Raw genomic sequence first — 13,200 nt, forward strand, 5'->3', positions numbered from 1 at the left:
ATATTTTGGTGCTAAATTCGTAAATACAGTAATTACATAGCATTACTGCGTACTGAACTACTTTTTCTTTCAAATTTGTTGTATAACATGATGTTTTGGTGCTTAATTTGTAAAATCATAACCTAATTTGATGTTGAATAGGCTTTCCTTAATCTCTCCTTGTTATCCAACATATTCGCTTATCCAACGTTCTGCCTGCCCGTTTATGTTGTATAAGTGAGACTCTGCTGTATCCCCGAATATTAAGGCAGAAAATCCCACAATATCTGCTTTGAACTGTGTTATCTGAGTCACCATTGACATATATTCCAGTTCAAAGCAGAAAATGTGGGATTTTATTTAGCTGTGTGGAAGGGGCCTGAGCCCAGGCATCTCCCCCAGACGCCCAAGGAAGAACACTACCTGCATCACGTGACAGGCCTAGACTCCTTTTGAAAAGCGTTCTCTGCCTCAATTGAGAAGCTTCAGCTCCGAAGGAGAGGCCTACCAGGCTCTGCGTTACTTCATGGAGAGGGGAGGGACTTATTTCTTGGTAAACGAAAGCATCCTACGTTTTCAAAATGTCCTAATGTCCTACTGGTTTTTAAGAAATTGTAAAACTATCAACCTTTTAGGTGACCTTGAAGTCGCTGCTGCCAATGTAAAGGAGCCCCTCCTTCCTCAGTCCCTCTGTCGGAAAGGGCGGGCAATCCCGACCTCCGCAACACGCATGCGCGGAAAAGGTTCAGTCCGATTTCTTTTCCACAATCGTTTCCTATTGGAGGGTTTTCAGCGCGCGCTCCTTTTCTGCCAAAGAATCCTGGGTGTTGGATAAGGTGCAAGCGTTCTTGCTCTGTGCCTGGCATCGAGCTCCATGATTCTACAGTGTTTTGATTTTTAAAGGGCCATTCCAGAATGGATTTTTCAAGTGGGAATTCCTTATGGTTCTGAGGACCACACTATCTACACACACACATACATACATAAGGAGCCCCGGTGGCGAAGTGTTAAAGCACTGAGCTGCTGAACTTGCAGACCGAAAGGTCGCAGGTTCAAATCCCGGGAGCGGAGTGAGCGCCCGCTGTTAGCTCCAGCATCTGCCAATTTAGCAGTTCGAAAACATGCCAATGTGAGTAGATCAATAGGTACTGCTCCAGCGGGAAGGTAACGGTGCTCCATGCAGTCATGCCAGCCACATGACCTTGGTGGTGTCTATGGACAACGCCGGCTCTTCGGCTTAGAAATGGAGATGAGCACCAACCCCCAGAGTCAGACATGACTGGACTTAACGTCAGGGGAAACCTTTACCTACACTATTTTAAGTCTTTATCAACCAATCGTGTGTTGATAAATCACCTCCTCCTCCTCCTGTTGCTGCTTGGGCTCTTTTTCTCTCCCTTTGGCTTCTCCTTCCTAAGGCTGTAAATTGTAATTTTTTATGATTTACAATAGACTTTTAGAGTTTATTGAAAAACCGCGAAATAGCGAATCCGCGAAAAGTGAACCGCGAAGTAGTGAGGGAACACTAATGCCAAGTTGTTGGGTTTTTTTAAAAAACTTTGCTTGTTTTTTCAAATACGTTACAACATGTACCCTCGGTTTGCTTCTGACACGACAGTGTGTGTGGACAATACATTTTAATTTTTCATTACCACACAATATTTTCTGTCCCCTTGTATGGGTTTGTGTACATTTGCCTCACAAGTAGAGGGGGTGTATTACATTCATCTCCCAACTGGAAAAAAAATTGTATTGCCTCCAAGAAATGATAACGCAGCTTTTAAACAAAAATCCAAACATGCCAGGGTCATAAGGAAATGGTGCAAAGGGAGAGGGAGTGGGGCGAGGCTTGCATAGCTATCCCCAAACAACGCGCGCAGGACAAATACAAGGCAGTCGCCTGGCGAGGGCTGGCCTATGAGGAGGAACCTCCCTCTTTCCCGCCATTCCTGCTGCTTTTCTTGGCCCGGCGCTTCCTTTGGAAAGGCTGCGGAAGGAGTTGGCCACGGCGATGGAGATGGCGTCCTGGCGAGACTGCAAGGTAACTGGGACCCCATTTCTTTCCTTCCCTCTCCTCATTGCTTCAGAAGGGAACTGGGAAAGACGTGTGTGTGTGTGTGTGTGTGCATCTGCACTGTTGACTTAAGGAAGTTTGACTCTGTCTTAGCTGCCAAAGCTCTATGCTGTTGAATCCTCTGAGTCGCAAAGTCCCTGTCCAAGGCCCCTTCTACACTGCCATATCAAAATCCAGATCATCTGCTTTGAACTGGATTGTTTTAACAGTGTAAAAGGGGCCAAAGGGTGCTTGTGCCTCTCCAAACTACACATGCAGGCCTCCTCTGAGATCTGTGATGCAACAACTCTTGCATTGGGTTGCTGTGAGTCTTTCAGGCTGTGTGACCACCATCCAGTAGCATTCTCTCCTGACATTTCGCCTGCATATTTGGCTGGCATCTTCAGAGGTCTGTTGAAGGTGAGGCAAGTGCAGTGTATATATACAGTAGAGTCTCACTTATCCAAGTTAAACGGGCCGGTAGAAGCTTGGATAAGCGAATATCTTGGATAATAAGGAGGGATTAAGGAAAAGCCTATTAAACATCAAATTAGGTTATAATTTTACAAATTAAGCACCAACACTTCATGTTATACAACAAATTTGACAGAAAAAGTAGTTCAATACGTAGTAATGTTACGTTGTAATTACTGTATTTACGAATTTAGCACAAAAATATCACGATGTTTTGAAAACATTGACGACAAAAATGGCTTGGATTATCCAGAGGCTTGGATAAGTGAGACTCTACTGTAATCTGCTTTGAACTGGATTGTTTAACAGTGTAAAAGGGGCCCAAGAGTGCTTGTGCCTCTCCAAACTACACATGCAGGCCTCCTCTGAGATCTGTGATGCAACAACTCTTGCATTGGGTTGCTGTGAGTCTTTCAGGCTGTGTGACCACCATCCAGTAGTATTCTCTCCTGACATTTCGCCTGCATATTTGGCTGGCATCTTCAGAGGTCTGTTGAAGGTGAGGCAAGTGCAGTGTATATATACAGTAGAGTCTCACTTATCCAAGTTAAACGGGCCGGCAGAAGCTTGGATAAGCGAATATCTTGGATAATAAGGAGGGATTAAGGAAAAGCCTATTAAACATCAAATTAGGTTATAATTTTACAAATTAAGCACCAACACTTCATGTTATACAACAAATTTGACAGAAAAAGTAGTTCAATACGTAGTAATGTTACGTTGTAATTACTGTATTTACGAATTTAGCACGAAAATATCACGATGTTTTGAAAACATTGACGACAAAAATGGCTTGGATTATCCAGAGGCTTGGATAAGTGAGACTCTACTGTAATCTGCTTTGAACTGGATTGTTTAACAGTGTAAAAGGGGCCCAAGAGTGCTTGTGCCTCTCCAAACTACACATGCAGGCCTCCTCTGAGATCTGTGATGCAACAACTCTTGCATTGGGTTGCTGTGAGTCTTTCAGGCTGTGTGACCACCATCCAGTAGCATTCTCTCCTGACATTTCGCCTGCATATTTGGCTGGCATCTTCAGAGGTCTGTTGAAGGTGAGGCAAGTGCAGTGTATATATACAGTAGAGTCTCACTTATCCAAGTTAAACGGGCTGGCAGAAGCTTGGATAAGCGAATATCTTGGATAATAAGGAGGGATTAAGGAAAAGCCTATTAAACATCAAATTAGGTAATGATTTTACAAATTAAGCACCAAACCATCATGTTATACAACAAATTTGATAGAAAAAAGTAGTTCAATATGCAGTAATGCTATGTAGTAATTACTGTATTTACGAATTTAGCACCAAAATATCACGATGTTTTGAAAACATTGACTACAAAAATGCATTGGATAATCCAGAACGTTGGATAAGTGAGTGTTGGATATGTGAGACTCTCCTGTATCTGTAGAGTGGATGGAAGAAAGAAGCCTTGTCTGCTTAAAGCACTGATTTGGGCCTCCAAGAGTTTTGGACTTCAACTCCCACAATTTCTAACAGCTGGTAAGCTGGCTGGGATTTCTGGGAGTTGAAATGCAAAACACTTGGTGGACCAAAGGTTGGGAACCACTGGTTTAAAGTGAGTGTGCATGTTGCAATTAGCTTTGCTTGAATAGCACTGAGTAGGCATGAAGCAGCAAAGTCAATCAGTGAGGGTGTCTACATAGAGGTAGCCTAACTGTTATTGCCTGGAGGCATCCTCTGTTTGGGAGGTGTTAACTGACACTTGATTGTTTTCTGTCTGGAGTTCCCCCCTAATAAGGAGGGATTAAGAAAAAGAATATAAAACATCAAATTACTTTTTACAAATTAAGCAACAAAACATCATGTTTTACAACAAATTGACAAAAAAGCAGTTCAGTGCATGGTAATATTATGTAGTAATTATTGTATTTATGAATTTAGCACCAAAACATCACAATGTATTGAGAACATTGACTACAAAAGCATTGACTACTAAAAGGCAGACAGTGTTGGATAATCCAGAATGTGGGATAAGCAAATGTTGGATAAGTGAGACTCTACTGTATGTCTTAAGATATTACATGTGATCAACTCCAGGCCCAAATCTAGCAGGTAATGTCATTTTATGTGGCCCTCCAAATGCTGGAGTCCAACTTTTGTATTCCCTATCATTAGAAATCAAGACTAGAGCTAATGGGAGTTGTGATATGGTAACATCTGGAAGGCTGTAGTTTGTTTTGTTTTCTTAGGAGAGTGGGGTTTGGATTTAGATACAAGGCTTGAGGATATGATGCCTGACTTTAAAAATGTTCTTTAACAATCTCAACTTCAGAGAAATAGGTGCTGTTAGGTTGCAAATTCCTATTATCCCGTACCTGCATGGGTCAAAACTACAGAGCACTATGAAAAAATATTATAGTTGGCCCTCTGTGTCCACGGATTCTTTGCCCATGGAATCAACAGCCCTTTGAAGGCAACCACAAGGTTGATATGGCCCTCAATGAAAATGAGTTTGACACCCCTTTTACTAGAAAACCAGGAAAGTGGCAAGGAGGCTGTTAGCTCCCAGCAAAGCACAGCAAGTTGGCAGGAAGATTATTAGATCTTAGAGGAACAAAAGCAGAATTATCACCATTAAAAGCCCCCTTTCGCACAGTTGCTTCCCTGATTTTTATATTACTTGGGTCTGAGCCAGGAGATCCTGCTTTCAAATATCTTTATTGTAGCATGGCAAAGGATCTCATTTGGCAGTAGAGAGCAAGATGGTTGGGTGTTGTTGTTTGTGCAGCAACTTTTATGGGAGGACACACCTGTTTTAAAGCTTGTTCTTCCAAGTTATATCCAAATTAAATTCAGTTATATCCCAGGGAACATTAAAACAGATAAAGTCGATACTGTACAACCATTCTCCAGGGAGCTTACATGCACAGTGTTGCAAATGTTACCAGATACATGGACTGAATGTCCTTTGATGCCTAAAGAAGTGTGTGCCAAGAGTGTTCTTCTACACCAGTGGTTCTCAACCTGGGATCCCCAGATGTTTTTGGCTTTCAGCTTGTAGAAATCCTAACAGCTGGTAGAAATCCTAACAGCTGTCTGGGATTTCTGGGAATTGTAGGCCAAAAACATCTGGGTGCCCCAGGTTGAGAAACATTATTCTACACCAAAGCCATCTTCTTCAGGTGGACTGCGGCACTTTTGTGTTTAGGACACTCTTTTCTATTTTCTGTGTTGATGGTAACACAATAATGCATCTAAACTACAGTAGAGTCTCACTTATCCAACATAAATGGGCCGGCAGAACGTTGGATAAGTGAATATGTTGGATAATAAGGAGGGATTAAGGAAAAGCCTATTAAACATCAAGTTAGGTTATGATTTTACAAATTAAGCACCAAAACATCATGTTACACACCAAATTTGACAGAAAAAGTAGTTCAATGCGCAGTAATATTATGTAGTAATTACTATATTTACGAATTTAGCACCAAAATATCACGATGTATTGGAAACATTGACTACAAAAATGCGTTGGATAATCCAGAATGTTGGATAAGTGAGACTCTACTATACTGGTACCTTGAATATACCTCATACAGTACATTGTTAGGGCTTTATGTCTATGCACAGCATCTTTTCCCTGATTTGTGAAGGGCTGGTGTTTCGGATCACAGCCTTTGAAGATTGGTTAAGATTTGCATAAAACCCAGGCCCCTTCCACACAGCTGAATAAAATCCCACATTATCGGCTTTGAACTGGAATTTTTTATTATTATTATTATATATGACAGTGTGGACTCAAAAAAACCCAGTTCAAAGCAGATATAGTGGGATTTTCTGCCTTGATATTCTGGGGTATATGGTTGTGTGGAAGGGCCCTCAGGCCCAGCTTAAGTGTCAATCAGTCAACTGACTAAGCTGGTGGCATTGCCATGAAGAATGGGACCTTCTGAGTAAATTCTTATGAGAAATTGATCCCGGCTTAGGCAAAGTGAAGGCAATATCACAGCGAGAGTTTTTTCATTACTTGGAAAGCTGTGGATAAGGGAAGCCTTTCCCTGGAAACATTTCATTTGAGAAAAGAAGGAAAGAGAACAAAAATCTGCTTTCAGCTTACACAAATATATACAGTAGAGTCTCACTTATCCAACATAAACGGGCCAGCAGAATGTTGGATAAGCGAATATGTTGGATAATGAGGGATTAAGGAAAAGCCTATTCAACATCAAATTAGGTTATGATTTTACAAATTAAGCACCAAAACATCATGTTATACAACAAATTTGACAGAAAAAGTAGTTCAATACTCAGTAATGCTATGTAGCAATTACTGTATTTACGAATTCAGCACCAAAATATCATGATGTATTGAAAACATTGACTACATAAATGCGTTGGATAATCCAGAACGTTGGCTAAGCGAATGTTGGATAAGTGAGATTCTACTGTACATACGAAGCTGGATGCATATTTGCATCACACCTCAGTGGAGGTTGATGCATGTTACTGTTTGGACTTCAGTAGAGGAGTATGACCTATGGACTTCAGTGAATATAACTATACCTAAAAACTATGGACTATTGATTAAGAATTATACCCTGTGTACTCAACACACAGGGAGGAACTCGTACATCCTATGTATAACTGAACTTAAATAAGAAATGTTCTTGTATGGTGAATTAATACAAGGTGTTTGTGAGTAAACAAGGTATGTTATTTTTCAAAGAAGACTTTGTTTTTTTTATCTCTGAGTACATATTTTAAACTAAGAGGTTTCAAGGGAGTGTATATCTTTGGGCAACTGCCATCTCAACTTCAAAGAAATAACCATTCCCTGCTAGCCAAATATATTTTTGTAGTGGCATGTCTTTGGCCTTGGAAGTTCAAATACATGGTTCTTCAGTTTTAACAGCTGAATTACCTGTGTGCCATTACATGAATGCTTGTGAATATCACTTGTTCAAAGAGTCGACTTCTAACAAGGTCATGCATTTTCTTGACTAGTGGTTTTCAAAAGGTGATCTCCACATGTTCATGGAGATTCACATTTGCCAAACGGATATGACACAATTTTTCCTTTTCAATAAGGTTATGATTACCATGTATTTCCAAAGGGATATGTGCCTAGAGACTGGGTGCAGTTATTTCCAATACTGTACTGGGACTGTGGATAGGTGCCTTCAAATTGAAGCAAGGAGTCACTGTGCATATTGCCTCTTTATCATGGTTTCTTCGAGTGTAAGTCACAACTGTGACTGATGCTTCCATACACACCAAGGAATCAAATGTAAAATAAACCCTATGTGTATTGTATTTTTATACTTTCATGCATTTAGCAATCCCAGTCCTCAGGTCAGTATTATGTATAATTTAATCTACTCTCACATACTCCAAAAATAACTTCATTTTTCTAAAACAGCATTTTCCTTCCGAATTCATCATTACATCAAATAATTTCTGTTATTTTTTATAGGCGTGGCAGGATGCCGGACTGACCCTTTCGACCACAAGTAATGAGGCTTGTAAAATGTATGATGCCACACTGACTCAGGTAGGGATGATAATAAGAAAATGATCAATTTGAGAAGCTATTTGTGATTCTGGATGTGGTCTTCCACCCTGTATTGTAGCAGTGATAGGAAGACAATGACAACAAAAGGGATTGCTAATTAATCTAAAATCTGGAATTAGTTCTTCATTGACACAGTTGTTTCCAACTATTCGTGACCTCATGGACCAGTCCACGCCAGAGCTCCCTATTGACCGTTGCCGCCCCCAGCTCCTTCAAGGTGAAACCAGTCACTTCAAGGATATAATCCATCCATCTCACCCTTGGTTGGCCTCTCTTCCTTTTTCCTTCCATTTTCCCCAGCATCATGATCTTTTCCAAGCTTTCCTGTCTTCTCATGATGTGGCCAAAATACTTCATCTTTGCCTCCAATATCCTTCAGTGAGCAGCCGGGCATTATTTCCTGGAGGATGGACTGGTTGGATCTTCTTGCGGTCCAAGGCACTCTGAGGATTTTCCTCCAGCACCAAAGTTCAAAAGCATCTATCTTCCTTCGCTCAGCTTTCCTTATGGTCCAGCTCTTGCATCCATAGGTTACTATGGGGAATACCATTGCTTTCACTATGCGGACCTTCGGTGCCAGTGTGATGTCTCTGCTTTTCACTATTTTATCAAGATTGGCCATTGCTCTCCTCCCAAGAAGTAAACGTCTTCTGATTTCCTGGCTGCAGTCTGCATCTGCAGTGATCTTCGCGTCTAGAAATATAAAGTCTGTCACTGCCTCCATGTTTTCTCCCTCTGTTTGCCAGTTATCAATCAGTCTGGTTGCCATAATCTTGGTTTTCTTCATGTCATGAGCATTACCTTACTGGCATGGGAAGTAAGTGCCACTGGGAGCATTCTTTGGCATTTCCCTTTTTGGGTATGGGGATATAAATTGATTTTTTTTCCAATCTGATGGCCATTCTTGTGTTTTCCATATTTGTTGGCATATGGCATGCATCACCTTAACAGTATCATCTTCCAAGGTTTTAAACAACTCAGCTGGAATCCTGTTGTCTCCTGCTGCCTTGTTATTAGCAATGCTTCTTAAGGCCCATTCAACCTCACTCCCCAGGATGTCTGGTTCTAATTCACTCACCACACCGTCAAAGCTATCCTCTATATTATTATCCTTCCTATACAGAACTTCTGTATATTCTCACCACCTTTTCTTGATCTCTTCAACTTCTGTTGGGTCCTTGCCATCTTTGTTTTTGGTCATGTCCATTTTTGCCAGAAATTTGCCTCCGATGTTTCTGATTTTCTGGAAGAGGTCTCTTGTTCTTTCTATTCTATTGTCTTCTTCCACTTCCATGCATTGCTTGTTTAAAAATAGTTCCTTGTCTCTTCTGGCTAACCTCTGGAATTGTGCATTTAATTGGGCATATCTCCCCCTATCACTGTTTCCTTTCGCCTTCCTTCTTTCTTGGGCTAATTCCAGTGTCTCAGCAAACCATCTTGTCTTGTTGGTTTTCTTTTTCTTTGGGACGTACTTTGTTGCCGCCTCCTGAACAATGTTATGAACGTCCATAGTTCTTCTGGGACTCTATTTATCAAGTCTAGTCCCTGAAATCTATTCTTCACCTCCACTGCATATTCACTAGGAATATTTGTGAGATCATATCTAATTGGTCTGTGTATTTTACCCATTCTCTTTAGTTTGATTCTAAATTGTGCAATAAGTTCGTGATCTGAACTACAGTCAGCTCCAGGTCTTGTTTTCACCAACTGGATGGATGTCCGCCACCTTTGGCTGCAAAAGATGTAGTCAATCTGATTTTGGTGTTGACCATCTGTTGAGGTCCATGTGTAAAGCCGTCTTTTAGGTTGTTGGAAGAGAGTGTTTGTTATGCACAGTGAGTTTTCCTGGCAAAATTCTATCAGCCTACGTCCTGCTTCATTTTATTGTCCCAAACCATGCTTGCCTGTGATCCCGGTTGTCATTTGATTGCCCACCTTAGCATTCCAATCTCCTGTAATGAAAATGTCACTTTTAGGTGTATTATCCAGTAGGTGCTGCAGATCCTCATAGAACTGATCTAATTCTGCTTCTTCAGCAGATGTGGTTGGGGCGTATATTTGGATCACTGTAATGTTAAACAGCTTGCCTTGAACTTGAATTGAGATCATTCTATCATTTTTGGGTTGTATCCAAGCACTACTTTAGCAACTTTATTATTAATTATGAAGGCTACTCCATTTCGTCAATGTTCCTCTTGTCCGCAGTAGTAGATCTGTGGTCATCTGTTGTGAAGTGGCCCATTCCAGTCCATTTCTGTTCACTGACTCCCAGAATGTCTATCTTTAATCTTGACATCTCACCAATAACCACATCCAGTTTGCCCTGGCTCATAGATCTTACATTCCAGGTTCCTATAGTGTGTTGATCTTTTGTTGTTCACCTCCAGTATTGTCGGTTGTTAGCCTTCCTTTCAGCTTTGAGCTAACTGCGTCATCACATCTGGGGCTAGTTGAACTAGTCCTCTGCTCCTCCCCAGTAGCATTTTGACCATCTTCCAACCTGGGAGTCCTATCTTCCGATGGTATCTCTGGTTGTACTGATCCATTTCGTTTTCATGGCAAGAATACTGGGGTGGGTTGTCATTACCTTCCCCAGGGATCGTATTTAGTCTGACCTCTCTGCCATGACCTTCCTGTTTTGGGTGGCCTTGCACGGTTTAGCTCATGGCATCATCGAGGCGCGCAAACCCCAGCACCACGTCAAGGTAACGATCCTTTGCATGGGGCTGGAAATAGTTACAGAAGCCGTAAACCTGAAAAGTTACTCAATTTGAAAAGATCAGAAAAACTAATTATTGTAAGTATTACAATACTTGTTCATGACCCCTATATTTTTATTTCTCTAATAGTATATTATAACTGGAAGTGCTCTTGTAGAGGGAAAGTCTTTAAGACTCCAAATGTGCATGAAATTATCATCATTATTTTGTTTTACTTTTTTTGTGAAAATAAATACAGATCCCTAATTCATTGAAAAAATATTTTTGTAAAGATTTGGTTTTTCAAAAATATTTTTAAAGAAGAATCCAACTACTATTTTTTTAACTCTATTTTTTCAAAAGAATGAGTTCCTTCAAATCTTCAAAGTGTGTTTATGCAAGAAACTAAAATATGCTATGAGTATTTTAGGTACAATTGTTCACAACCCTTGAATTCATATTATCAGGAGAGCTGGAAAACACAGTGTGTGTCTAGGAATCACTAATTTTCCTAAACTATCTCAGAAGACATGTTATTTCAGCCCAAAAGACAGAATAAATTGGACTAATCTATCCTAGTACTTAGAGAAGCAGTATACAATTAAGGCCCCTTATACACAGCTGACTACTGTACAATATAACTATGCAAAATAGTGTGGTAAAATGGTTGGAGTAATAGATTGAGGGCCCTTCCCCACATTATCTGCTTTAAACTGGGTTATATGGCAGTGTGGACTCAGATAACCCAGTTCAAAGCAGCTATTGTGGGATTTTCTGCCTTGATATGTTATATGGCTCTGTGGAAGGGCCCTAAGGCACCAATACTGAATTAATTAATGGAATTATGCTATTCATGTAACTCTGATGGATATATTTTGTAGACTAAATTCAAGACATTTCAGAGAAATGTAACTGCTCTTTGAATCTAAAATAATTTGTTTTTATATTGTGATAGTATGTGACTTGGAAAAACGATAAAAGTCTAGGAGGCATTGAAGGATCTCTATCAAAATTACAAGCTGCCGACCCTAATTTTGGTAAGTCTTTTGCACCCTTACTTAGAATTAATTCCTGTGAACTTGCTGGATTTTCTTGTGAATAGACAAGTTCTGTATTATTATACCTCAGTAATTATTATATATTTATAATCTTATATTATCTGCTTAGAAGTGGATCATATGAGGCCCCTTCTACACAGCTGTATAAACTCCACACTGAAATGGATTATATGGCAGTGTGGACTCAAGACAGTCCAGTTCCAAGCAGATACTGTGGATTATTTCCTTTGGCATTCTGGGTGTGGAAGGGCCCTATAACATCCTATAAACTTTCTGGCTCCCTTCTTTCTCTGCTGCCTTAGAAGCTTGCTGAGGGGAGGAAGCTTTTGAAGCGCCCACTTTCCTTCGCAAAAGCAGCGGGAGCTCCTCTCTCTCTCTCTCTCTCTCTCTCTCTCTCTCTCTCTCTCTCTCTCTCTCTCTCTCTGCTTCCCTCTTTTGATCCTTGTGTGTCCAGCTCCAGGGTCCCCTCCCTTCACACCAGGTTTTCTCTCTCTTCCTCCGGGCTCCACAAGGCCCTGCTTTCCTCGTCTCCAGAGCCTGTTTGGCCGGGGAGAAAGAGGAAGGGGCCATGGTGGCCACGGAGGGAAAGAAGGAAGGAAGGAAGGAAAGAGGGATGAGAAGGAAGGATGGCCATTGTGTGCTCCTCTCTCTTCCCTCTCGCCCCTCCATAGGAAAGGTTGCTGGTGCAGGAAAGGAGGAAGAAGGATCCTGCGTGGAGGGAGGTTGCTCGGCGGTGCTGCGTGAGCTCCTTTTGCCAGTTGTGTGTGTGTGTGTGTGTGTGTGTGTGTGTGTGTGTGGCTGCTCACTTTTCCATCACGCTGGAAGAGGGCAGGAGCAGGGCAGTCCTGCTACTTATTCTTGGGTTTGGGGGAATTTATAGTCATCCTGTTTTTTGTGTTTTTTTGAGTGGAGGTCATACCTTGGATGTGTTGGTGTATTGTGGCCAAATTTGGTGCGATTTGGCCCAGTGCTTTTGTTGTTTACTTGGTCCTACAAACGAACAGTACATTTTTATATACTGTTTATAGAAGATGGCAGTGTGGACTCCCCATTCAAAGCAGATATCGTGGGATTTTCTGTCTTGATATTCTGGGTTGTATGGCTGTGTGAAAGAGCCTCAGTTGTCTTTTCATTATGGAATAAATACAATTTTCTATGGAAATATTACGAAAAAGTTTGGGAAGAAAGGAAATAATTAGTAAAACAAGTATTTTATTGGGATTTGCTCATGTTTGCAGTTTTGGCAACATGGCCAAGTAGACCGTCTGACTCTGGATTGAGCTGTTCTCCATTCTAGATGCTGTTTACTCAGAATCTTTATTATTTTTTTCTTTTTTGAATGCCAGTCTTTTAAATTCTTGGAATCTTGACTATATCATATTGTGGTGCAATCCTAAACTGA

The 13,200-nt window shown here is 40.9% G+C and overlaps 2 protein-coding genes across 5 annotated transcripts in view; one reads left to right on the forward strand and one right to left on the reverse strand.

Moving 5' to 3' along the window:
• Positions 1 to 728, reverse strand: part of cdpf1 (cysteine rich DPF motif domain containing 1) — a 48,783-nt gene extending 48,055 nt beyond the window's left edge. For 3 of the 4 annotated variants that reach the window (XM_008111378.3, XM_003221403.4, XM_008111377.3), the window contains exon 1: positions 608 to 728. The gene's annotated coding sequence lies outside the window, so the exon portion shown is untranslated. Of the gene's footprint in view, positions 1 to 402; positions 576 to 607 lie in introns of those variants that run through there. The other variant, XM_062983601.1, reaches the window with a different exon arrangement.
• A 1,145-nt stretch (positions 729 to 1,873) lies between these two features.
• Positions 1,874 to 13,200, forward strand: part of ttc38 (tetratricopeptide repeat domain 38) — a 28,464-nt gene continuing 17,137 nt past the window's right edge. Inside the window, exons 1-3 of the mRNA XM_003221426.4 lie at positions 1,874 to 2,020; positions 7,943 to 8,020; positions 11,696 to 11,777. Coding sequence (XP_003221474.1) covers positions 1,991 to 2,020; positions 7,943 to 8,020; positions 11,696 to 11,777 — 190 coding nt within the window. The 5' untranslated portion in view covers positions 1,874 to 1,990. The remainder of the gene's footprint in view (positions 2,021 to 7,942; positions 8,021 to 11,695; positions 11,778 to 13,200) is intronic.

Source organism: Anolis carolinensis, chromosome 5 (assembly GCF_035594765.1).
Source record: "Anolis carolinensis isolate JA03-04 chromosome 5, rAnoCar3.1.pri, whole genome shotgun sequence".
Classification (NCBI taxonomy): Eukaryota; Metazoa; Chordata; class Lepidosauria; order Squamata; family Dactyloidae; genus Anolis; species Anolis carolinensis.